This window comes from Rhinichthys klamathensis, unplaced genomic scaffold (genome assembly GCF_029890125.1).
Source record: "Rhinichthys klamathensis goyatoka isolate OS25496 unplaced genomic scaffold, OSU_Roscu_1.1 h1tg000040l_1, whole genome shotgun sequence".
In the NCBI taxonomy this organism is placed as follows: domain Eukaryota; kingdom Metazoa; phylum Chordata; class Actinopteri; order Cypriniformes; family Leuciscidae; genus Rhinichthys; species Rhinichthys klamathensis.
In genome coordinates, this window is record NW_026606587.1 from 15,039,657 (window position 1) to 15,066,682 (window position 27,026).

General features: G+C 40.0%; 1 protein-coding gene across 2 annotated transcripts; it reads right to left on the minus strand.

Annotated features, from left to right (window-relative positions):
• Positions 1-236: 236 nt before the first annotated feature.
• Positions 237-26,284, minus strand: LOC130082151 (rabenosyn-5). 2 transcript variants are annotated; one of them, XM_056246938.1, is made up of 12 exons: positions 26,118-26,284; positions 25,219-25,441; positions 23,982-24,113; positions 21,314-21,414; positions 17,689-17,734; positions 17,441-17,602; positions 14,574-14,818; positions 12,150-12,220; positions 7,532-7,618; positions 5,459-5,561; positions 2,499-2,603; positions 237-1,236 (listed from the first exon to the last, which is right to left on the minus strand). In XM_056246938.1, exons 2-12 carry the CDS (start codon positions 25,379-25,381, stop codon positions 331-333), a joined length of 2,121 nt encoding a protein of 706 aa, XP_056102913.1. In that variant the 5' UTR covers positions 25,382-25,441; positions 26,118-26,284; the 3' UTR covers positions 237-330. The 2 variants fall into 2 exon arrangements, with proteins under 2 accessions (XP_056102913.1, XP_056102912.1); XM_056246937.1 differs by having other exon boundaries at positions 25,219-25,476.
• Positions 26,285-27,026: the final 742 nt, after the last annotated feature.

Genomic DNA, 27,026 nt, shown 5'->3' on the forward strand with positions numbered 1-27,026 from the left:
GTGTGTTAGAACGTCAGAATTGTGTGATAGTCAGAATTGCAAGATATAAACTCGCAATTGTGTGTTAGAACGTCAGATTTGCGAGTTATAAAGTCAGAATTGTTTGTTAGAACGTCAGAATAGCGAGTTATAAAGTCAGAATTGCGAGATAGTCAGAATTGCAATATATAAACTCGCAATTGTGTGTTAGAACGTCAGAATTACAAGTTAAAGTCAGAATTGTGTGGAAAAAGTCGCAATTACCTTTTTAATTTTTCATTGTGTCGGAAACAAGCTTCCATGTGTTTGTAACTGAAAACAAAGTTTTTTTTGATGAGTTAGCGTGGTCCGCTACTGTTTTCTCTTCTGCTGTTGTAGTGTGTGTTGCAGCTCCTTCAGGTTCTCCGACAGAAGCTCCACCTCATCCGAACGTCCGCTCAGCTTAGCGTCGAATATATACGCTCGGATATTGTCAATCTGTTGCAGCAGCAGCTCTTCCTCAATCGTGTCGTCATCATCTTCTTCATCGAACGGGTTGTTTGACGCGGCTGGAATCTGGTCGGAAACCTCTTTGAAAGGGTTCCCATCTTCACAATCTTCTTCAAAGGGATTTCTAGGCGACTTTGCTTTCCCAGCATCTTCCTCTTCATCATCATCCTCATCCTCAAATGGGTTGTACTGTTTCTTTCCATTGGCCGTCGGAGAGTTTGAAGGTTTTTCCTCGACCTCTTCGAACGGGTTTCTGGCTGGTGTGTGTTTTTCTGTGTGTGTGTCCAGCAGATTTGGGCTTCCGACGGAGCGCTCGTCTTCCTCGTCTTCTCTCCTCTGGTTCGGTTCTCTGTCTCTGAAGTCTAAGGAGGAGGTTTTAGTGTGTGTTCTGTGCTCCAGCTCTCTCTGCTGTAGGTGTTGGATCTGGCTCTGCTGGAGGTCGGTCTCCTCGGCCAGTCTCTGTGAGAGTCTGATGGCTCGACTGGTCTGCTGAGTGTCGAACTCGTCCTGAAGTTGCCTGAGGTTCTCCTCCAGCATGGCCACCTCATCGCTGCGGTTTGCGGAGCGAGCCTGGCGTAAGAACGACTCGATGTTGTTGATCTGCTGCAGAAGCGGGTCGTCCAGCTCCGAGCGAGTGTGTAGCGTGTCTGACTGCGGGAGCCAGCCGGCAGCTTTGGTCATGCGTGGACCGGGAACATCACCGTTTGTGCTGAGGGCCGGACGGTTCTTCTCGTTTTCCAACCGACGCTTCTGTGCCTCTAAGCCTGCCTATGTTACGCAAGACAAGAATAGAGTTACAATGCGCACATGAACAGCATTAGTGTTAGTGAGAAGAAAAATGTAACTTTTTTTATGTCAATCTAGAGAAGATATTTTGAGGAATGTCAGCCATAGATATACATGATAAAGGCTAGATGTCTCGTCCGCGCTGCTGGCAAATGGAGGTAGACGTCCGCACCTGGCGGCCATCTTGTCACAGGCAGCTCGCTCACTCGTAACATTGTGTTTTAATGGTGCATGTACTTTTTAAATAACCATAACTTGCTCAATTTTCTACTGATTTTCAAACGGTTTGGTTTGTTATAAACGTCAGAGAAGTAGTTATGACACTGCACACTTATGAATAATAAATAATCATCCAGAATTATAGCCACGTTAATAACGTTTGTAAGAAACCAAACCGTTTGTAAATCCGTCAAGATTTCAACGAGATGAGAGTATTTGTGTTCGTGCCGATCGCTCATCTTACATCAGGCACCACAGAGCCCGCCAGAAAGCTTGCCTGTGACAAGATGGCCGCCGGTGATGAAGATAGAGACATCTAGCCTTTATTATGGATATCTGTGACGTCGGCAACCAAAGAGTTGATGGACTCCATTGAGTACTATGGAAGTCAATGGGGTCCATCAACTCTTTGGTTGCCAACGTTCCTCAAAATATCTTCTTCTGCGTTCAGCAGAAGAGAGAAACTCATGCAGGTTTGAAAGACTTGAGGGAGAGTAAATGATGACAGGATTTTCATTTTGAAGTGAACTATTCGGGTTCTCTTGTCATTTTTGACTTCATTGGAATGGTGTGAAACTTGGTAAAGGTTTTGGCACTTGCAGTGTGAAGACAAAAAAGAAATCCTGGACATGATTCAAAAAGGTTAAAAAATAGTATCACTTAAGTGCATTATATCAAAATGGACATTTCTTGTTTTTATGGAATATTGTAGTATTTATTAGAAATTATTTATCCATGTACATCCTACTTGTATTAATGTTCCTGGTAATGTTGAATCAGAATAAGTTCCTCTTGCAGCATCTCTTCTCTGATGAGGGCGGGGCTATAACCTGTCACTCACATGACATCAGCCAATAGCAAACCACAACCATCCAATCAAAATCAAGCCCCGCCCAACATTTGTTCCAGAAGCGTTTCACTCGGAAATACGCAATAGAGAAGCTCAACCAATTTTAAAGTTTTCAAATAAAGAAAACCTGATCAGCAAACTGTATGATTAAGATTATCAGATGCTGTTCTGTCACCTGTCTCTCCTGCTGAGCTCTTTTCTCCAGCTCCTCTCTTCTCTTCCCTTTAAGCTCCTCGTGTTTCTCCTTGGTGGGGAGGGACGTCAGACCCAACAGTTTCTCCTATGGGATGCAAGAAAGCAAGTGTTGAATGTGAGCTTCTACCATTGTGTGTCGTTGCACCCATTCGTTCCTAAACCTGCGAGATGTTTAACATTTAAAAATATATAGGACGGATCATGAAAATTGTATTAATTTTTTTTCAGTACTGCCATAGCTGTACTGAAAAGTGTTTACAGAGGACAAAATAATCAAATTTATTCAAATTAGCCATTTCAAAAGTGCACCCGGTGATGCCTTGATTTCTGCATTATAATATTCATAGTGTGTGCGTCTCGACACTGATGACCTCTAGAGATCCAGAGAGAGCGCGTTTGCTGCAGTGTTACTGTAATATGAATGTAGAATATAATTTAACAGCGGGAATGACGGCTACATTCGCATAGTGTTTGCATGTGTCTCGACAGTTACAAATAAAGCCACAATAAGCTCATGAAGTAAACTTGTCAATCATCTTGATGGATGACGCAGAGGAAACTCTGACCAATAATACCCCTTTTCCACCAAAAACGAACTGGTTCGGAACCGGTGCTGGTTCAAAGTTGGTTTGGAGTTGGTTCAACTTGCAAACCTTCTCAGAACCTGTTTGTTTTTCCACTGACTAGAGCGCCCAGCGAACGACGTCGTTACATCACTGTGTACGTCACCATACATCTTAGCTAGAAACGCTTGCAAGTAGGCTACAACATTACTTTGGGATTATCTCTAACTCGTGAACCAAGAAGGCTTTAAAAACAATTGAAATATGTAAGTCTTTTAATCTTTTCTGATTAGTTGTGTACTCCTGTCTTGTGTCTTTTTTTTCTTTCCATTTATTTGTTCTATATTGTGACTGTTTTCTCCTTTGCTTACATAACGTTTTCAATAAAAAAATAAAAAAAATAAACTAGAAACGCTTGCGCCAACTTCAAGCATAACAATTACAATGGCGGACTACATCGTGTTTCTGCAAATGTTTCTCCTGGCTTTGCGATCCTATATTATGTCAGAAAATATGTTATCTAAACCCGCCCCCAGTCCCCGAGGTAAGCATGACGTGGTAAAAGAACGGTTCTAGTCCAGCAAGGAGTTGGTGCCGCTTTGGAACCAGTTTTCCTGGCCGAGAACCGGTTCTTTGGCTGTCGAAACACAAAGAACTGGTTCGCGCGCAGGCACCGGCTCCGAACCGGCTCTCAAAATGCGTTGGTGGAAAAGGGGTATAAGAGGACGGTTGCTCAGGGTTCCCACACCTTGGGTAAGGCGCTTGCACACTGAGTCCGAAATTTTCGTACGCGTTTTTTTTCGTATTCGTGATTCGGTGGCTCTGAAATGTCAAACTCCATTCAAATACGGATGCGAAAAACGCAGAAAATCGAACCCGATCTGAATTTCTTTATGACGGACGAACGTTTCGGAGGCCGTGTGCAAGCGTGATTTACATAACGTGAGGTCGTATTTATTTTTTAACGTGCGAAAATTACAGACGCGAATTTCGGACTCCGTGTGCAAGGGCCTTAACCTCAAATTCAAGGACCTTTCAAGGACTTTCCAGGTCCAATACCCTCAAATTCAAGGACTTAACCCTCTGGTCCTCTTCATTTAGGGGTCACACTTGGCTCCGTCGCGGTCAAAAGTGACCGAAGCCTTGAAATGCAATTTCTTTTTTTTTTCTTCAGGAAAACCAATGTAATTATTTTTGTTCAATAATATTTTTTGATTATTATTTAGAATTTTGAAGGGATTTTATGCAACATTTATACAATTTTTATGAGCTATTTTTTCCATTAGAACAATTTTTTTTTTTTTTATATAAATGCAATATTTCACATTAAAATAGAGTGGAGGCCTTTAAAATCCATTTTTTAAAGTGAGAAAAGTGCCACCTGGAGGCGTTAAAAAATAATAACTTGTGTAATGTTCTGTAAGCAACTGTACAGCTCCCTATATAAAGCCTAGGATGGCTTGAGCGGGAGTAAATAATGGGCGAACTTTCATTTTAAAGTGAACTACTCCTTTAACCTAACGTGTAAATGCCCGTAACTAACGTAGATCAAGCAAGCTAGTGTGCATAGGCCACGAAGTGTTGGCGAAATAACACATTAGCGGACCGGAGGGAATAATATGGAAGTTTTTCCAGTAAACTTCTTGCACAAAATAAATTCAAGCACTTTCAAGGACCTGTATTTATTACATTTGTTTCAAAAACTTTCCAGGGCCTTGATTTTTTTTTTTCAGATTCACTAACTTTCAAGGACCCGTGGGAACCCTGTTTGCACTCGCATGTGAATTTCGTGAACACATTTCGGTATGCTTTGAAAGGTTGCCTTGTGAAAGCGAACCGAACCAAGAAGAAAATGCAACATAAGCCGTGTTTCTATTACCCTTCAAATTGCGAATTGAAAATACGCACAATGGAAACACGTCAAAAAAGCGATCAAGACCTCGGAGCAGAAATGAGGAGAAACACAGAGAAACTCCTCATATGTGCCGTTCATATACGGCTCTTTCCTTGCCATCAATGCTGGATAACACACACACACACACACACACACACACACACACGTCTCCTTCCATTAATAATAATAATAATGTCTAGTGCGGTGTCTCATATATATATATAAACCTACCAACGCCCGTTGCCATGATTTTTGGGCTGATATTTAGTCATATTTAGAAAAAAAATCGCAAAAGTTTTGCGCCAATCTGTAATGGAATTGCACCTATTATAACAAATTAAGTCCCAGTTTCGGAACAAAACAAACAATCTATAGGACTATAGGTCTAAAACGCCAACGCCCTAAGATAAGCAAACCGGATGATAGTGTAACTCTTATGATGATGTACGTCAGTCACTGCGCTGCAGATGTTGTGTGGCGCACCTGAATGAAGAGCGTGGCTGTGTATCGCACCATCCTCTGCAGCTGCAGGGCTTTCGGGTGAGGCTGGACCTCGTCTTTCAGGCCCAGCGTGAGGATCTTCTTACTAATGCCAACAGAAACACACACAAATGCACTCTGAGAATCCTGCTTTAGATACATACATCACATGGTACAGTAGGGCTGTCACTTTACGCTCGAAAATCGATTGAGCAAACGATCGGACCAACCAACACAAGTTTCGAAAACGAAAATAGGGAATCGATTTTAACAGCGTTATTTGCAGTGATGGGAATAACGGCGTTACTAACGGCATTACTTTTTACAGTAACGAGTAATCTAATTGATTACTCTTCTCATCTTAATTACGGCGTTACCGTTACTGCCAAAAAATGCGGCGCGTTACTATAACTGATGAAGCTGTTTTTTTTTTTCATCAGACGAACTAGATCTCTGAGCGAGAGGCAAATACTTTTTTTACTGTTCTTCCTTGGGCAGAGCACGAGTCAAGCGCATAAATGCTGACGATTGGCTGAGGTAGAGTAAAATGTCATTGTAAGCCAATCAGAGGTAGAGTTGGGCGGGTGTTCGAAAGCACGCATAGTAGTGATGGGGCATTCGGCTCTTTTTACTCAGCTCACTGAAAAGAGACGGCTCTTTTGGCTCACAAACGGCTCTTTAAATGACTTTGACTATAATATTTCAATTTGTATTACATTATTTTTTTTACAAATTTAGCCTTTAGAAATTAAATAATTGAGTCGGCTCTTCAGATATGCGAGCCAGCTCCCGACGTTCACCTAAAAGAGCCGGCTCTTAGAGTCGGCTCATTCGCGTATCGCGAACGACCCATCAAAAGCTCATTCGCGAACGAGTCGATCCATCATCACTAACGCTCATTCGCGAACGACCCATCATCACTAACGGCTAACGCTTATGAATTGCGAACGACCCATCATCACTAACGGCTAACGCTCATGAATTGCGAACGACCCATCATAACGCATAGTCGGACAGGACACGACACACAAGGAACAACACAAGCCAGTCAGTCAACAAGAGATGTGTGTACAATGTTACATGTTTCTGTTAATAATGTATTGTATTAAGTGTCCATTTCATTATAATATTCAGATTTATCATAAATAATTGAACATGCACATGTATTTTAAGTTCCGTCAAAGAGGGGTAGAGGTCGGGTCACATTTGAGCATTTAAAATTTAATTTTACTTGAAAGTAACGCAATAGTTACTTTCTTAAGTAACTAGTTACTTTTAAAATTTGTAACTGAGTAACTAATTTAGTTACTTTTTGGAAGAAGTAACTGTAACTAATTACTTTTTAAAAGTAACTTGCCCAACACTGGTTATTTGTTGTTGTTTTTTTAACCAAAAGTGTGTTTTAGGTGGACAGATCAATACAGCACACAGAACATGTGGGATGCTGGACAATAACAATGTCTTTTCTGTTCACCAAATGCTTTTTAATAATCACTATTACTTCAATGCAAGTGAACAAGCGCGCCGTTATTTGTTGCGTAGTGACGTGTGTGTGTGAGTGTGTTCAAGTAAGCCAGAAATGCGCAGATTCTGTGCGATACGCTGTATTTAATATATCATGAGGACCACGAGTTGCGTACTTGCGCTAAATCCGCGCAGATTTGTCTTACAGGAACTTCCCCAGCAAAGTGAGTAAACACAGAAACACGACAGATTGGCTCGTGATTTGACAGCGTTTACCCCCAAAGTTCATTTTTACCCGTGTTTGGCGGGTCGAAGGAGTTAATCTCAATCCCTGAATGTTGCGCTCCTGTTTGTCATTGTGCTGAAACTTCACGCCAATAAATCATCAGAAATATTGCTGACTCGTGCGTCTCAAGCGCCCTCTTTACACTCGTCCTAATGCCTGTTAGGTCTCCGTGGATTTGCCTGTATTTGGTGTTGAAAATGGAAACGTCTTTAGACATGGAAAATGGATTTTACAATCGATTCAATGAACACTTGTGTCTCAAAAATCGAACAGGATTTTTCTACAAAAGTGACAGCCCTATGGCACAGTGTGTGTCTTCAGTCTACCTCAGAACGTCAATGAGCTCGTAGTATTTCTGGATCTCCATCCTCAGACCGGCAGCGTTCTCCAGACTATAGGCCGTCTCGCCAGCACTGCGGAGGAGGAAGAGGAAAGCAATTATATCGAAATATACACTTTATATGCAGGGAAGAGCGGGGCACAACCTAACACGTCTGGACTTTCTCAGTTTGTGTAAATTCACTTGGGGTTTAGAGTATTTATTTATTCCCACATTAATTTCTCACGTCTAAGTACAATTATGTGGTTTTGTTTCACTTTGAACGGAAGTGAGACAACATGCCCCATAGTACATTATAACATGACTTTATGACAGATTAATGTGTTATCTGATCTAATCCAAAAAAATATACAAGACAAACTAAAATATTTTCTCAATTCAATACAATTAGTAACTTTTTCATATAAAATAATGGCATTTTTTAATAATGAAAATAAACTAATTTTTGAGTTTGACAACAAGCACAATGCAAAACACAGCTATACAGCATAGTTCGAAACATACAGGTCCTTCTCAAAAAATTAGCATATTGTGATAAAGTTCATTATTTTCCATAATGTAATGATAAAAATTAAACTTTCATATATTTTAGATTCATTGCACACCAACTGAAATATTTCAGGTCTTTTATTGTTTTAAAGGGGTGGTTGATTGCGATTTCACTTTTTTCATTTTAAATAGTGTGTAATGTTGCTGTTGGTGCATGAACAGTATCTGCAAAGTTGCAGCGCTGAAAGTTCAATGTAAGCAGAGATATCGTCTTTTAAAAATCAGGAAGTGTAAATGCCTACAAAAATGACTCGATTGGGACTACAGCTGGGTTTTAGACGTCACTAACCCATACATTTGCATCAACCCTCCCTCCGCAATACGCAAAAAAGGGCATGGCCATATTTCTGCGGCTTTGCCGAAGAGGAAGAGTTACAGGGGAGAGCTAGCCATGCTGTCGAAAGTGTGTTATTTTCATCCAGCTGTCAGGTCTTGTGAGTTTGGGCTTCCTACGGACGCTGTAGTTCGTCAACAATGGCTACAATTTATGTTTGATAATGCTTCTGACAATTACAATCGTAATTTAGCTCTTTGTCCGCCACATTTCACTGAAGACAGCTTCCAGAATCTCCAACAATTCAATGCCGGATTCCACAAAAAAACTGTTGCTAAAAACTGTATTACTCATGTAATCATTTGTATTAAATGTTTAATCAAGATAAAAACGTATCTAAAAAAGCTAACAAGCAGCAGTAGCATTTTCAAATATAACAGGGTACCAAACTTCTTATGTAATAATAGAAAAATAGAATAATAATAATAATTCAAAAACGTACCATTCAGAAACGTTTTGTAACAGCCGTGTTTGGGGAGGTTCTGTTTGACTCTTCAAGGTCGCTTTCTGGGTCTGATTCGGGCTCAAACTGATACGGCAGTATCGACACCATTATTTACATTAACCGGAGCACAAGAAACTCACGCCCGTAAAGGTAAGGGGCGTGACGGTTCCGGACAACATGCGCTACGCAGTTTAGCCAATTACAACACACCGGCCCAAACTAACCAATCTGAGCCCACTGCCTGTTTCTGAGGGAGTGGTTTCATAGAATCAGGAAGTCAACCGGTCGTTCAAATGACAGAGGAGAAAGAGGCTTACAATAAAGGTGAAATTTATGAAAAATAAGACTTTTTAAAAAAGAAAAACCACGAATACATGTTATATTGCACCCCATAAACACAATCATGCAAAGAAAAAAAGCAGTAAACCACCCCTTTAATACTGATGATTTTGGCATACAGCTCATGAAAACCCAAAATTCCTGTCTCAAAAAATTAGCATATTTCATCCGACCAATAAAAGAAGTGTTTTAACGATTAACCGTTAAAAATTGCTTAACCGAGTGAAACATTTTGCTCGGTTAAGTGGCGTCAATGGCGTGCATTGAATTTAGTTGTAATACATTTTTGCACCACCAGAGACCGCCAGAGCGCTCCCATACATTTGTAATGTCCACAAGAAGAAGTAGTCATGACTCATGACCAGTTTTCTAATATGAAGCGGGCAAAGAAAAGCACAGCGTGGGAGCACTTTAAAATCGAGAATGACGGGGCAAAATGCAAGTATTGCAATGAGATATAATATGAGATATAAGGTTAGATATACTTCAAGTACAACCTCGTTGTTGTACCATCTCAACAGCCAACACCCGGGCATCATTATGGTCTTGTGTGTTCACACCGAACGCGAATAGAGCGTCAAATAACGTTACACGTCTATCGCGTCTAGCTTGAACATTCGCTCGAGTTCAAATTTTCAACTTGCGCGGAAGACATTCGCGGCAAACGCGTCGCCCAATTCGCGTCATTCGCAACGCCCGGCGCGAATGATGCGTCTTTGCATTGACTTTGTATGTAATCACTCGCGCATATAATTAAATTCGCATTCGGTATGAACACAACATACCTGCTCTGTCCTTACCACTGCGTTTTATTTCTATAAATTAATTTTGTTTTAAATGTGGTCCAACCAGTTATTAAAGGTGTTAAAAATGAACTACCCCTTTCGCGTGTGTCTGTATCTCGGGGTTGCGGCGCGCACACTATGGTTAACCGAGTATTAACCGCTAAGGGCCTCGGTTAACGGTTAATGAAAAACTTGGAAACGTGCAGCCCTATTTTTAATACAAAAAAAAAGTCAACCTTCAAATAATTATGTTCAGTTATGCACTCAATACTTGGTCGGGAATCCTTTTGCAGAAATGACTGCTTCAATGCGGCGTGGCATGGAGGCAATCAGCCTGTGGCACTGCTGAGGTGTTATGGAGGCCCAGGATGCTTCGATAGCGGCCTTAAGCTCATCCAGAGTGTTGGGTCTTGCGTCTCTCAACTTTCTCTTCACAATATCCCGCAGATTCTCTATGGGGTTCAGGTCAGGAGAGTTGGCAGGCCAATTGAGCACAGTAATACCATGGTCAGTAAAATATTTACCAGTGGTTTTGGCACTGTGAGCAGGTGCCAGGTCATGCTGAAAAATGAAATCTTCATCTCCATAAAGCTTTTCAGCAGATGGAAGCATGAAGTGCTCCAAAATCTCCTGATAGCTAGCTGCATTGACCCTGCCCTTGATAAAACACAGTGGACAAACACCAGCAGCTGACATGGCACCCCAGACCATCACTGACTGTGGGTGCTTGACACTGGACTTCAGGCATTTTGGCATTTCCTTCTCCCCAGTCTTCCTCCAAACTCTGGCACCTTGATTTCCGAATGACATGCAAAACTGAGCAACAGTCCAGTGCTGCTTCTCTGTAGCCCAGGTCAGGCGCTTCTGCCGCTGTTTCTGGTTCAAAAGTGGCTTGACCTGGGGAATGCGGCACCTGTAGCCCATGTCCTGCACACGCCTGTGCACGGTGGCTCTGGATGTTTCTACTCCAGACTCAGTCCACTGCTTCCGCAGGTCCCCCAAGCTCTGGAATCGGTCCTTCTCCACAATCTTCCTCAGGGTCCGGTCACCTCTTCTCGTTGTGCAGCGTTTTTTTGCCACACTTTTTCCTTCCCACTGACTTCCCACTGAGGTGCCTTGATACAGCACTCTGGGAACAGCCTATTTGTTCAGAAATTTCTTTCTGTCTTACCCTCTTGCTTGAGGGTGTCAATGATGGCCTTCTGGACAGCAGTCAGGTCGGCAGTCTTACCCATGATTGCGGTTTTGAGTAATGAAACAGGCTGGGAGTTTTTTAAAAGCCTCAGGAATCTTTTGCAGGTGTTTAGAGTTAATTAGTTGATTCAGATGATTAGGTTAATAGCTCGTATAGAGACCCTTTTCATGATATGCTAATTTTTTTAGACAGGAATTTTGGGTTTTCATGAGCTGTATGCCAAAATCATCAGTATTAAAACAATAAAAGACCTGAAATATTTCAGTTGGTGTGCAATGAATCTAAAATATATGAAAGTTTAATTTTTATCATTACATTATGGAAAATAATGAACTTTATCACAATATGCTAATTTTTGAGAAGGACCTGTATAATAATTCCTGAACATTGCCTCTCAGTCTTTATTCACCTTTTTCTCATGGTTTCTCAATAGAATTGATAAAAGTATAGAATATCATAGTTCTAATAGGGGTTCATTGTAACGCAGTGTGACAACATGCCCCGCCTGAGCAACTGGGGTTTAAACCCGGCGAGTGTGTTCTGCTGTTAGATCAGCATTAAACAACTCTCTCAACTGTTCAATAACAGATATAAGATTAAAGTATGATTCGATTTGACTAATGTTAAATAAACACACAAAAACAGAGATGAAAAATTAACACAAGTAAGAAATGTAGTGTACTTTTGCTATGGTTAAATAAATGTTCAGTGATATCCTTCAAAGATTTCTGCATTTTGGCAGTTTTTTTTCTATATAGTGTTGATACGGCAACTAGTAAATACACTAAGTTTCGTCATGCCGGCATGTGTGGAAGTATTTAAAACGAGTGTTACAACTAGCGTGCGTTAGTTTGTGCCCCCTCACTCCTGCGTTCTCTGTAAGATTATGAGATGATTAGATGAGTGAACTGATGCGCATGAGTAGTGCTGTGTGTGTCGCTGAAGTGGAGGGCTTACTTGAGCGACTCGGCCATGCGTGTGTACTCTGGAGCCTTCGCTTCAACTTTCTCCATGCACGTCCTTAACCTCTGCACAGCAAACACACACAGTACTGTGGGGACGTATATTAACATATACAATCACAACAATACATATATAACTGCATGCGGAAATCATCAGGGTCCAAACACCGATGTGGATGATTAGATATATATATATATAAACCTAAGAAGGACTAAAGCAAGGATTCGGAAGAAACTAGAAATCGGATTCGATCATGCACAGTTGCAGTTATTAGCAAAAATGTAAAGTTACATATTACAGGACCAACTGGACGATTTTCATAAAATTTGGTTCACTCATTTGTACACAATGAATGTTAATTTTCATAAAGTTTTTAGCTGCCGAAATTTGATCGTGTTTATTTATGTATCCAAGTCATATTAGAGCATATGATGTGACTGTGAGTGTGACATCCACCAAAGAAGATGTATACCATTTTTTTTCCAGTTGTTGATGCAACTTTGTGTCCTCAGGATGGAAGTTTTGTTAAGTTTGGAAATTTCTTCCAGAAGTTACAGCCCAATAAGTGAAAAACAAGTGATGCCAGGCCATTTAATACACTTATATCTTCATAACGCTTTAACAAACAACCCTCTACGCACACACTGGCTATAGAATCATAATTAGCTGTATACAGGTGAAACTCGAAAAATTTGAATATCGTGCAAAAGTTATAATTGTGATGATTATGGCTTACAGCTTATGAAAACCCCAAATTCAAAATCTCAGAAAATTAGAATATTACATGAAATCAATTTAAAAAAGGATTTTAAATACAGAAATATCGGCCCTCTGAAAAGTATCATCATGCATATGTATATAGTTATATATACTAAATATTTTAGTTTCACCTTTTAAGTTGAATTACTGAAATACATGAACTTATATTCAAATTTTTCGAGTTTCACCTGTAGTCAATGTCAATTCTATTGCAGTGTGTGTGTAGAGGGTTGTTTGGGCGATAGATGCTATTTACACTGAATGACCTTGCACTAAGTATAATCGCATCTACTGGTATTTTCAATGTTTATATGTGAATAAATGTCTAAATTAAATCTGTTCATCATATTAAGCGATCGAGTCTCCTCAGAAGTTTTGGACTAAACCGCTCAATTCATGAGGATTAGTTTCACGATCTCTTTATGAACGTTTAGGGCGTCTAAGTGGTAGTTGCGTAGCTGTCAAGGGAAAGTACAGAACTGGCTCAGATTTTATTAAAAATATCGTCATTTGTGTTTCGAAGATGAACGAACGTCTCTAGTGTTTGGAACAATATAAGGGTGAGTAAATGATGACAGAATATTTGAGTGCATGAAGTGTCAAACATCTTACACTTCATTTTTTCAGGGTATTTAAAGTGCACTTTTTCTATTTGTAATTTTCAGTGTGAACACACCTCTCGCACTATTTACTACAAACCGGCGTCGAACAGTGCATAAGTAGGCGAATAGGGACGCACCTAAGGATCATTCAGATGAAAAAAGAAGAAAGAAAGTGATGTTTTTAAAGTCTCATGGATATCTGGGCTGAAAACGCCATGTTTTATTTTTTCCCATGGAGAACATCAAGAAGATGTGGTCTCCAAAACCATATTAACTTCTAATTAACACACTTGTAACATTTGACAAATGTATGTTTACTCTGTGTTTAATGTATTTCAATTATATTTACTTGATCCAATGTTCAACAAAAAAAAGTTTAAAGAGGTGGTTGATTATGATTTCACTTTTCTAACTTTAGTTAGTGTGTAAAATACAACATCTGTTTAGTTTTTTTACAGAAATTACTTTTTAAGGACTACAACAAGCTTCTTTACGGAGTTAGTGACATCACTAACCCAAACATTTACATAAACCCCGCCCCCGGGAACGCGATTTATAAATTATCATGACAGAATATGCTAATCAATGACTAGAAGATAGTTAACTCCACATCAGATACATAAATTCATCAACTAACCATTCAGAAATGTCCTGTTGCTCTACATGTTGCCACTTCTAGAGTCTCTCCATCTTTGTCCGACTCCGGTTTGAACATAAAAGGCTAAAAGTTTTTGAAATGTTCAGTGTGTGTGTGTGTGTGTGTGTATGTGTGTGTGTGAGGTAATCAGAGCTGCTAACACACACACACACACACACACACACACACACACACAAGCTCTTGAAGCTCCACCCCCTGCGCCGGGAGCAGCAGCTCATTTGCATTTAAAGGGACAGACACAAAAACAGCATGTTTTTGCACACCCTCAAAAAGTGACAATTTTAACATGCTATATAAAATTATCTGTGGGGTATTTTGAGCTAAAACTTCACATACACACTCTGGGGACATCAGAGACTTATTTTTACATCTTGTGAAAAGGACATTATAAGTTTGTACCTCGTAGAGTTTGACGATATCCGGCACGTGGTCTTTTTCCTCCAGTTTTCGCTGGTACCGGAGCAGCGCGTCCATGCAGTGATGGCAACAGCGCACGCGGTCCTCATCTTTCTCCTCCAACACAGAGGTGACGGACGAGATGCTGTTAATGGACCCGCGGCGAAGAGTTTGCTGGGTCACCGGGCCTGGAGAGCCAGTCTGGCCAGGAGCCCACAGCGCCTCCCTGGATCCACTGGTTAATTTATCTAAAAGTACATTACAGTACGTTCTGAAACTCTGACCTACATGCTCAGGATGACCTACTAGCAGTTAAAACGTACTAAATCACACTGAATCACTTGAAAAAGTTCACGTCCCGAGTCAGTCAATTAAAGGAGTAGTTCACTTCAGGATTAAAATCTCCTGATAGTTTACTCTCCCCCACGTCATCCAAGATGTTCATGTCTTTCTTTCTTCAGTGGAAAAGAAATAAAGGTTTTTGAGGAACACACTCCAGGATGTTTCTCCATATAGTGTCTTCAATGGGGTCCAACGGGTCGAAGGTCCAGATGTGAGTTTCAGTGCAGCTTCAAAGTCTCGACACGATCCAGCCGAGGAATAAGAGTCTCATCTAGACAAACCAGCGGACATTTATAACAAAATACACATTTATATACTTTATAACCACAAACGCTCGTCTTGCACTCGCTGTGATGTGCCACACATTACGTAATCACGTTGGAAGGTCAAGCGTGACGTAGGCGTAAGTACAGACCCAATGTCTGAGAACGTGCAAAGACTAAGTCAAACGACATTTACAGAAATAAAAAATAAATAAATGGCGAGTTTTCCGCCTACGTCAGGTTATCATCTGACCTTTCAACGTGATTACGTAACACTGCGTTCACACCGCCGCCCTACCAACAACGCCGTAGAAAGATTTGTGGACGCTCTGAAGTAGAGCGAATGCTTGGTCTTTTTTTTTTAAACCATTTAAAGGGCCCGCAAAGCAAACAAAGATGTTGATCATAGTTTGTGCAGACTGACCACAAGTAGGGTATGTGAACCTCATGAAATCTTTTAAATGTGAAAGATAGAAATTGATCGATGGACAGAACTTAACAAGTAGTGACATGTTTGCTAACTAAATAATCCAATCAAAAGCCATTTGTGTGGTGTGGCTTTTGTGTTCATGATTAAGTGTTAGTCTAATTTTCATTCCCGCTGAAAAACAAGCGTTCTAGCGCCAAATGTCGCCTATAAATAGTGTTGCGTGCCTTCTTATCAAATTCAGATGATCAACCTCTCCTTTATTTTGCATGGGAACTAATGTGGTCAACCAAAGTTTACAGGACGGCGTTCTCTGGAATCTGGACATAGCTCATTACCATAAAGCTGTCCTGACTTCAACTCTCCTCGCCGCCGGGTCACATTGAAGATGAATGGCTTTGCGTGGTTAAAAAGTATATAAATGTTTATTTTTGTTATAAAATGTCCACTGGTTTGTCTAGATAAGACTCTTATTCCTCGGCTGGGATCGTGTCGAGAGTTTGAAGCTGCACTGAAACTCACATTTAATTCTGAAGTGAACTAATCCTTTAACTGGTCTCTAAAATGTGTCTGACATTAGAGTAATTTATTCTAAAGCCTAGTAATGTCTGCTTTTGCCAACTTCCAGCCAGTCTGCCAATTGGATAGAAGCAGTTCATTAGTCAACAAAATACTGAACTGACCACAGTCTAATCTGTCCTGCAGCAGTTTCACAATAAATCTAAAATATTTGTACGCACAATAACGTATATTAATTATATATATTATAATAAAGATCTCGTTGTGTTTTGTGCATTGCTTTTGTAAAGCATCTGTCAATTGAAATATAGCTCAGTGCGCCGAAGGTTGCGATTTAATTAAAGTATCTAGTCTATTGTATTTTAACTGGGTTCACAAAACTCATTATAAATGTGGTTTAATCCAGAGTTAAGCAAAAGACGGACAATTTGGTCTCTAAAATGCTTTCACTATGAACTGCTTGAATTTGGAGCAAGAGATACAGGGGCAGTGACTTTATTGCATCAGATATATGTCACTTTACTCACATGTGAAACGAACTGCCTGACAGAACCGATTCACGGAAGTCTATTGGACCTCCATCACTACTATACAGACTCTTTCAAATCAGTAACATTTCAGCTAGAACGCTTGTATCTGAAAATGCAGGCAGAGGACAAAAAGGCAACTCACTATTTCTGGGAAAAAAAGGATTTGCAAAGTAAAAAACAAAAAGTTAATAAAGAAAGTCTTAATGTATAGAATTTTCTATTTAACTCTCTGGTGCTCTTTGTTCATTTTGGACCGAAAAAAATGTACGTTTTGATTTTTTAAAATGTTTTACTTCATGGGAATGGTGTGGCATGCAGTGACTTTAGTGGTGAACGAGAAAAAAAAAATCGTGGGCATAATTCAAAAGGTGCTAAAAATAGTCACACTTGATCTCTCCTCGCGATCAAAAATAAGCAGCATAGAAATTAATGCTTTTTTTTTTTTTTTAAATACAGAGAATGTTTGTGGGTACAATCTACAAAACATGCACAATGCAGAAAACACGCAAACGGCAATGAAGGGGTTAATTGATTTTAAAAAAATTGTGTGACGCAAAACTGTGGAAACAAATGGATCATAATTACTGCATACATATTACTCAGTAATAACATTTCCTCAAAATATTAAATAAAAAAATATTATTGAACGACATTGCATTGAATTTAATGGGGGGAAACAGTTACATTTGAGGTGTTCGGCCCCGTTTGACCAGGAGGCGTATAAGTGTGACCCCTAAATGAGGAGCACCAGAGGGTTTCATCTAACACATCTAAACGCGTGTAACTCACATGCCATTGGCAGAGGCAGAAACTCTGTGCACTTCCTGCACATGATGGACCCACAGAGCCGGCAATGGTGGCGGCGGTTGCGGATGTTGAATTTGCCTCCACAATCGGGACAAAACGGCACATCCTGGTCATTCACCCACGATACCACCGATTTCTCAAGTGCTGGAAAAACAAAGAAGCATAATAGTCATATTTTAAGTTATTACTAAAATGGTACACAGCATATTTTTGATATTTTGTTCACATACATCTTATTTGCGCTCCATCCATGCTGGTTCTGTCAAAGGAGGTTAGCTGGAAATGAAAAGCAAAAGTAGTCAATTTCATTAAATGCAGTTCTGAATTTATTACACTTAAGATCTCCAAAAAATCTGCTTGTGTATGTGAATCCAGACACTTCTAGCATTGCAAGTTGCATGTTCCAAAACGTGAGCACAAGTCAAGTTTCTTTTGCTTTCCCAGCTGCAATTGCATTAAAGTGTCCGTTTTATGCTTTTTCCGAATATTATCTTTAATGCAGTGTAATAAAGCTGCTTGTGAATGTAAAAGATCAAAGTGAACGACAAATAAAGTGATTGTCTCCTAAAAGAAAGAATCCATTCTGAACTGCTGAAACGAGTCGTCAGCAATTCCAGTCTCACTTCCTGTTACAAACCCATGTAATGTTGCCTAATTTAAAGACCCACTCCGATGAAAATAATGTTTTTCTAGGTGTTAACATGTTCTTGTGGCATTTTTCTGATGTTAGAGGACATATCTTGAGAAAAATAAGCTCAAAGTTGTATTTCTGAGTATTTCTACATTCAAATGGCTGTGAATCAGTAGCAGACGCTAAAATGCCGGCTAAAATAGACTGGAGTTGTGACGTAGTAACTCCACTGGGCGTCTCCACACGCGACGTCCTGGAGTGAAATAATGATCGGCGATCGGTGATAACTTTGATTAACTTCGGATAATAATAATTAACGTGTATATAATTCTGTTGCCCCACCGGTATTGGGGATGTAAGCTAGCGGGAGAGACAGAGCTCTCAGCAACGGGCAGGGGGAGGGGCGTCTCCGTGCCAACGGCTCCGCCCACAACGCAGAGGCGAATTGCTAATGAGCAACTGCCGCTCTGCTGAAGCGAAGTCCCAGAAAACGGCACAGGTTTTGTGATTTTGGCTAAAAATGGCATAATCATAATTTAAAGACCACTGGGAATGTTTAAAAATAGCTCAAAATATGATCGGAGTGGGACTTTAAGCATATGGTCTTCATTGGCTGCCCGCAAATACTGTCCACGTTGCCCCGCTCTCAATCACTGTAGTTTATCTGAGACTAGAAGAGTTTGGTTTGTGTTGTTCATGTTGAGAAGACGCGAATCCACTTTGATGCAAGTCAAAAAGATGAGGACTCGCGCTGGAATTAGTACCGTAAAGCCCACGCCATCATTATTGTTCGTATCACTGTGTATCAAGAGCTGAGATTCAGTCGACCAATCACAACAGACTGGGCCGTCTGACCAATCAGAGCAGAGCAGCTCTCAGAGAGGCGGGGTTTAGAGTGACTGATGCTGTGTCTCAATTCGCCTATGAAATTGTGCAATTTCTTGTATTGATTGTTGCTGTTGTTTTTTTAATGTTTATTTGTCTGTGGTGTCTGTAATGTGCGAATGGTGGCGAATGAGTTTCCCCTTACAGGGATTAATAAAGTTTTATAACTAACTAACACTACGCCCTAAAAGTATGTACTGTTTTTATGAAGAAAAAGTCGATACTTTAGAGTGTGTAGCAGAGGAGTAGACAAGCTTTGAGACACACTATCACGTCATACAATTGTGTCTTTAACTGTTGCTCTCTGTCACAGTAAACTGGCCTGTCAATCATCTTGTCACAGGTAAAATCCTCCAAATTTAATCCTACCGTATAGAGAGAAATGCAGAAGCTCGTGGATCTGCAGTCGCGGGTCTTTCATGCGGAGACTCCTCATATTAATGCATGATGCATTTAAAAGTTAATGGCCAAACGGATCTTTATAAAAGTCCACATTGTTATTGTTGCAGATGAAATATAACATGTATAAAATTAAATAAATATTTTTCTATCAGGTTAAACTTTGATTAGTCACTCAAACCTTTATCTAAACCTCTCACCCTCGGTTGCGCATATCCGCCATGTTTTGTAGTTTTTTTAACAGTTTTTACTGGTGTTTGTAGTTCCTCCTCTGAAGCGCAGTGGGTTGTGGGTAATATTAGCTGTTATAGTGAGGGATCCACACTTCGAAAATCCAGTGGGAATAGTGGACCATCCAGTGACGTCTGACACACTCTTTTTAACATAATATGCTTTGGGACACACTTATTCTAATCTCACACACTGTTTAGGATGGATAGTATGGGCGAATCTTTGAATAAACCGTTTTCAGACTCGATTTGAGAAATGAGGTGATGTGCAATACATGTTATGAAAAAAAAATAGTTTGACCTTGGATGCATGTAAACGTATTAGGAACTTTTAAGCCCCGTACACACCGAGACGAATATCGGCGTGCGTTATTCGTCAGCGTTTTTCAACGCGTTTTTTGTGTTCACACCCAAGCGATTTTCGCTGACAATGAGCCGAGTGAACATGCCAATTCATTCCCTGACATGAGATGGCGCTTAATGTAAAACAGAAATAGTCCTATTTTTGTAGTCGCTGTGGCGTTTGTCATATAGTTCTTTCTGTTCCGACACCAACGAGACCAGCAGCTCTACATTCATCTTGCCTTGCATCTTCCTCGTCTTATTTCTTCCCGGCAGTGTAGACGCTACTTGGCGCATCTTCTTCGCCGTTACGTGTGTGTGCTCGGCAAGACCGTTTTGTCTTTGAGCGCCCCCAAGTTGTGTTTTACTGTAACTTCAGAAGCTCCAGACACGTGAGCAAAAGCGCCAATCTCATTGGTCGAATAGTTTTTGACGCGGCACGTTAAACCAAAAAAACTAACCCGAGGCGTTTTTAAAAAAATGACGCTTTTACGCGTGGCGTTTTACGCGTCGGTGTACACACTCACATTGGCGCCCTTTGTTTAGTCACGAGGCGTTAAACGTCGGCGAATATCGCACGCGAAATTCGTCCCGGTGTGAACAGGCCTTAAGACACGAATGCTTTCCCAGCACACATTGCATGTGCATGTGTTGAACATGCTTAAAGTGCCCCTGTTTTGTTATTTTAAAGGCCTGTTCACACCGGGACGAATTTCGCGCGCGTTATTCGCCGACGTTTAACGCCTCGTGACTAAACAAAGGGCGCCAATGTGAGTGTGTACACCGACGCGTAAAACGCCACGCGTAAAAGCGTCATTTTTTAAAAAACGCCTCGGGTTCGTTATTTTGGTTTGACGCGCCGCGTCAAAAACTATCCGACCAATGAGATTGGCGCTTTTGCTCACGTGTCTGGAGCTTCTGAAGTTACAGTAAAACACAACTTGGGGGCGCTCAAAGACAAAACGGTCTTGCCGAGCACACACACGTAACGGCGAAGAAGATACGCCAAGTAGCGTCTACACTGCCGGGAAGAAATAAGACGAGGAAGATGCAAGGCAAGATGAATGTAGAGCTGCTGGTCTCGTTGGTGTCGGAACTATATGACAAACGCCACAGCGACTACAAAAATAGGACTATTTCTGTTTTACATTAAGCGCCATCTAATGTCAGGGAATGAGTTTGCATGTTCACTCGGCTCATCGTCAGCGAAAATCGCTTGGGTGTGAACACAAAAAACGCGTTGAAAAACGCTGACGAATAACGCACGCCGATATTCGTCCCGGTGTGTACGAGCCTTAACACTTGCCTAGAGTAAATCAACAATCACGCATGATGAAATTACTAGGAGCGCAGTGCTCAAACATTCACCTTTTCCAGTCGTATAATGCATTTATTGACTTCAATAACATAATGGTCGATTCTGGCAGCTCTTTGCTTCTTGAAAGAATCCAAGTGACTGCGAGTGGCTCCTATTTTAACAGAAGACACATTACAGTCTGACAATGACAACTGACTGTAGTCAACCAGTCCCTCCAGAAAAACGCGATTATGCGATCGCATGATTCAGTGCATAATCAGCCAAAGTCGTATTCAAATACGCCGCACTTTCGCCGCATAAATTGCAGATTTACGTGCAAAATATGCGGGGCTTGCATGATTTCATAATCCTCGCATTTTCATTGCAAAAAAGTCACACATATCTGAGCAGAAAGTTGAAAATGTTGCGTTTTCTTCACACGAGAGCCGCCGTTTCCCCCTGTTGCCATGGGAACGTTATGAAGTGACGTAATCACGCGACGTGAACATCATCGAAAAGCTGTAAGACATGAGCACACTTTATTTTTTATATTTTATTCATTCATTTTTACAGAAGTTGTAGCATATTCCTTTTGTAAAGCTACAGAACTTGTTTGACTCATCAATGTTTTGTAAGGTTGATGTGTTTATTAAGGTCTGCAATATAACAAGATGAGAACTGAAATATTCCAGCACTTTCTGTGATGTATACGCTTGCTTATCATAGGAAGTAATGAGAAATGACTCTTTACAGTAAGGTAGGAGCCTAGAGAGAACACAGGGTTCCTGCACACTTTTGAAAGTCAAATTTAAGGCTTTTTAAGACCTTTTTAAGACCTTAAGAAATCAAAATTAATACCGTACATTAGGGCTGTGCAGTATTGACAAATATATCTTGATATTTTCAACGTTTTGTTGATAATAATTAGATGATATTTTACTGATTGTGTTTTTGTGCTGGTGCCATGGCTGGTTTAGGTCTGTTGTTGACAGCTGACTCACGAAGATATTCATATTTTTCATATTCTATGCAGTGGTCGGTTCACAGCAGTGACAGAAATTAATATTTTGATTAAGGGGCAATATTTGCCACCTTAAATTGATTTTTTCAGGGGCATTTTCACCTATATATGGACATTTTTATGATGTTAGAGTTATGCATCACCTTTAATGTCAAATACTATCATTCAAATTAAATTATACAGTAATTATACAATAATACTTAATTATATAATAATCATACAGTACCACTGTTACCAGTCAAATTAAATCATTCAATCAAAATCCATCTTTGCAGTGCAGAGGTGACAGAAGCGGCATCAGAAGTGGCATTAATAGATTTACACTCCATTTACAACTGCATAAATAAAGCTATGAGATATATATTTTTAAATCAATATTCAATATTTAAATATGAAATGATTTCTAATTTTAACGTTTTATTTAAAGGGTACTTTAAATATAAAACCGCAGCGGCAAATCACTGTCTTAATAAGTGAGTTAAGGGAGTCATTCATTCAACCGATTCGTTCAAACGGCTGATTCATTCGGGAAAGAAGCAAGTGATTAGTTCAAAACGCGGATTTCAGTCAAGAAATCATCGCTGTCGGTTGCATTGAGACTCTGCTACGGTTTCATTTTGAAATTATAGTCGGCGAAATAAAGGGAAAACAAACAATATTAACAATATTGTGTCTAAAAAGTAGTTTCAATGTTAACTTATTGTTAATTTAACAGTTGTATAACATAAATATCACACTTGGAATCGTGCACGGGAAAACGGCACTCTTTCTGATGTGATATTCTAATATAAGAACATAATATGATATAAATTTAAGACAAAAACTAATTTGGGGACATAACAGTTACACTGCACACATCACGCAGTGAAAGCACGAGAGACAAATGCTTTGTCAGCTCGCAGTGCCTCGTACATTGTTAAAAACAATGATTACAATATCATAATAGACAATACACATCGCAAACCATACGCACATAAAGAATGAACTTACAACTGAACTGACATTTACGACCTTTCTTCTCTTTCTCTCCTCTCGCGTGCAGGTCAGGAGACAGTTATGCTGCCGCGACTCGCGAGTGACGCGAAATGTCACGTGAACTAGCAAATCCACAAAGATAGAATAATAAATAAATAAAAATACGTACGCTAATTAGATAGTTTTAATTTGGAAAGCTTTTAGATATGTCTAAGTCAAAGTGTCATCTAAAATTTAAGACCTTTCATAAGTAAAAATAAGACTTTATAAGACTTTTTATGGTCTTAAATTTTAAAAATCTAATTTAAGACTTTTTAAGACTTTTTAAGGATCCGCGGGAACCCTGGAACAGGGTGTTGGGGAATCACTTTTTTTTCTCTTTTTCATCAAACCGCAGTTTTTCCAAGTTCCCGCAATTTCATCGCATAAAATTGCATAAATATCCTGCATATTCCATCGCATTTTTAAAGAAAACGGGCCGCATAATCAAGGATTTTTGCCCGCAACAATCACAAAAAAACTATTTTTCTTGAAGGACTGGTCAACACCCAATGATCCAGGAACAGCTTGAATGCATGTACAATAACACACCCAACATGAAACTGCATAGCACTGAAACTGCATAGCACTGAAACTGCATAGCACTGAAACTGCATAGCACTGAAACTGCATAGCACTGAAAGCAACATGAGTGACTTCTTGCTGAAGAATGTTATAGATCTGTGTTTGTCAGCGAGTCTTACCGAGCTCCTGCGGCTCCCACATGTACGGGTCCACTCCTCCGTAATAAAACGACTCGTAGCCGCTGTCTGTCCGCTCCTCTCCGTCCCGCTTTAACAGCTTGTCTTTGGCTTTCTTTGCCTTTTGCACCAGGCCTGAGAAACAATGACCAATACAACTGAATACGTCAGCTCCTTCACTTGCTAGGAAACTAGGATGTAAACTAACATGGTGTGTTAGAAGTATCAGCGCAGGAGTGAGGGGGGCACAAACTAACGCACGCTAGTTGTAACACACTCGTTTTAACCTGTTAACTGTCACCCCCCTTTCTTTTGCATAGACATAAAAATCACTATCCAAACTTAAATGGTTGTAATTCAGGAATGCTTTGGAATATAGACCTATGGCTGGTCTTGTTTTAAAGAAGACATTTTCCAGATTATTGTAGAAGTCTAGAAATGATAAAAAATGAAACAGAAAAAAAGTTATATAAGTTTGAGTTTATGAAATGGTGTAATGTAAAAATATAATTATTAATATTTTATATAAAATATATATATTACAAAATATATTTTACTCTAAAACTGCAAGAAAATGAAAGACAAGAATCTGAACAAGTTGTATTCCAAATTTTAGGTTGATATCTAAAAAAATGAGCTTTCAGTAAGCACTGAACGGCACTGAACGCGGATCCACAACAGAACCGGAAGACAATACAATGCTGAATAAAGTCCTAGTTTTTGTTATTTTTGGACCAAAATGTATTTTCGATGCTTCAACACACTCTAACTAACCCACTGATGTCACATGGACTACTTTGATGATGTCTTTATTTCCTTTCTGGACAAGGACAGTATACCGTACACACATTTACAATGGAGGGACAGAAAGCTCTCGGACTAAATCTAAAATATCTTAAACTGTGTTCTGAAGATGAACGGAGGTCTGACGGGCTTGGGACGACATGAGGGAGAGTCATTAATGACATAATTTTCATTTTTGGGTGAACTAACCCTTTAATGCTCCAAATCTCATTGATGCATGAGCGGCGTTGTATAGAGACGCCTCATGGTGAAAGATCTCTGTGTGTGTGTGTGTGTGTGTGTGTGTGTGTGTGTGTGTGTGTGTGTGTGTGTGTGAGACGCAGGACCGCCTCTGTCCAGTATGGTCCAGAGAGGACAGGATCTGGCCAGGAGACCTCAGCTTCTTCAACTAAAAAACCTCAATTTTAATTTCAGGGGGCCTTTAATTCAGACTTACTCTTCAGCTGACCACCGACGTGCCGGTTGTCTCCGGAGTGTTCCTCTTCATAATGGCCTTGTAGCTGGTAGAAGGACTGAAGGTCTTTCAGACAGAGCGGGCACAAGAAGCCCTCCTTCACCTCAGCCGAGTCCTCTAATGACGGCGCGTAGATGGAGGCCATGAGGTGTGTGTGTGAGAGTCTGTGTCAGATCCACTGCTTCTGAGATCACGCTGCACCTGTCTGACAGCACCGGCCACCCCAGACCCTTTCCATCACTCAAACAATAAAAAAATATATTAATATTGCATAACCAATTATGTGACATCTCAAGATAAAACACCTGTTTAAATACAATAGTGTCTGCAGAATAAGTGCTTTAGTAGTAATCGTAGGCGTATAATGGCATAATATACTTCCATTAAACAATATTATAACAATTATTACCATACTTTAATATAATATACACGTACATAATGTATCCATGTGTTTCTATTATGTTATCATTAATTTAATTTAAATAAAGTCATATAAAGGAGAGCTAAACTGAGTGATAAATATCTGTTGTGATGTTTAATATGAAAATAAACATAATTTGGTTTTATCATATGAATATTAATTTTTTAAGGTCTGGTGTCATTCCTATTATCTAACGTTACATGTGAACTATAAGAGACTTCGCTGATTAGCAGAGAACATCTTGTGAATTTAACAGTTTTTAACTCTCTTTTATGGATTTTTACACTAAACCTTTTTATCACCGCAGAATAATGTTTTTTTTTTTTTTTCGTTATTGTGTTTTAACTTAATAAATGTGCGATTTGTCCTCTATTGTAAGCCTCCTTGTCTGTGTATGATAGTTTGTAAACAGGCCTAACCTAAACACACTGACAGATGAGAAAAGAACACGTTCATCTACCTTATTCCTTAGCGACAAGCTTTCGGTGTTTTTAACATCCCCTTAAGACTAAATGTTTAGAGATATCAAGAATAAAAGCACTTTAAACGGAGAGTAAAGCGGTGATCATATAGATGATCGTGTGACTCTCGGTTCACTAGGCGTGATCACAGGATTTCTGAGCTGCGCATGCGCGTCACATCGGCGTGTCAAAATAAAAGTCCCCTCTGAAATTATAGCCCCCCTTTGGTGAAAATCAAGTTTTTAATGTTGTTCAGGGCCGTCGCTAGTGGGGTGAAAGGTGGTGACAATTATAGGGGCCCCCGCTGCCCAGGGGGCCCCACAAAATCCAGCAGTTATACTATTTAGGCCCCTGTTGTATGAATAATTCTAATATTTATATTAGTTGTATGCCTGAGATTTAAATGAAAACCACAAAAACGTGCAATTTGGGTTAATATTTTTCCAAATATCTGCTTTTCTTACCTCCATAAAAATGGTTTAGTCCGACCTAAAGTATTTATTAATTATTCAGTCAGAGCAGGGTCAGAGTCAGTGACAAACATCAGATGGACCCAATAAAATTGTAAGTCCCACCCCAGCTCGTGAACAGAACCAATCAGAGTTGAGGCGGCAGCCTGAAGTTAACGATGAAGTTGGTGGAAGAGCAGGAGACTGACTGACTGAAAAATGTCGGGGAAAAGAAAACAGAAATCAGGGAACCAGAAATACCAGGAAAAGACGGAGAGGGAGGCAAGCAGAGTGGTTGTATGTATCCCATTCGATCAAGACGTTCTTAAAGTTATTATTATTTCGCTGGGAATTAGAAAACTTCCGTCTACAGTCTGCCGTGTACAGTCATTTTTTATTATCGGTGCGCGCCACAATCGACCGTATGATTACGTGGTCTAAATTCCTGTCTTTTTACAG

Excerpts from the sequence above, each read along its gene's own strand:
- LOC130082151 (XM_056246938.1), bottom strand. The coding sequence starts at position 25,381 with ATGGCCTCCATCTACGCGCCGTCATTAGAGGACTCGGCTGAGGTGAAG. Across the intron at positions 21,415-23,981 it reads GTGGGAGCCGCAGGAGCTCG|GAGCCACTCGCAGTCACTTG; the intron begins GTAAGACTCGCT and ends CTGTTAAAATAG. Across the intron at positions 12,221-14,573 it reads ATATCGTCAAACTCTACGAG|AGGTTAAGGACGTGCATGGA; the intron begins GTACAAACTTAT and ends TTTGCTGTGCAG.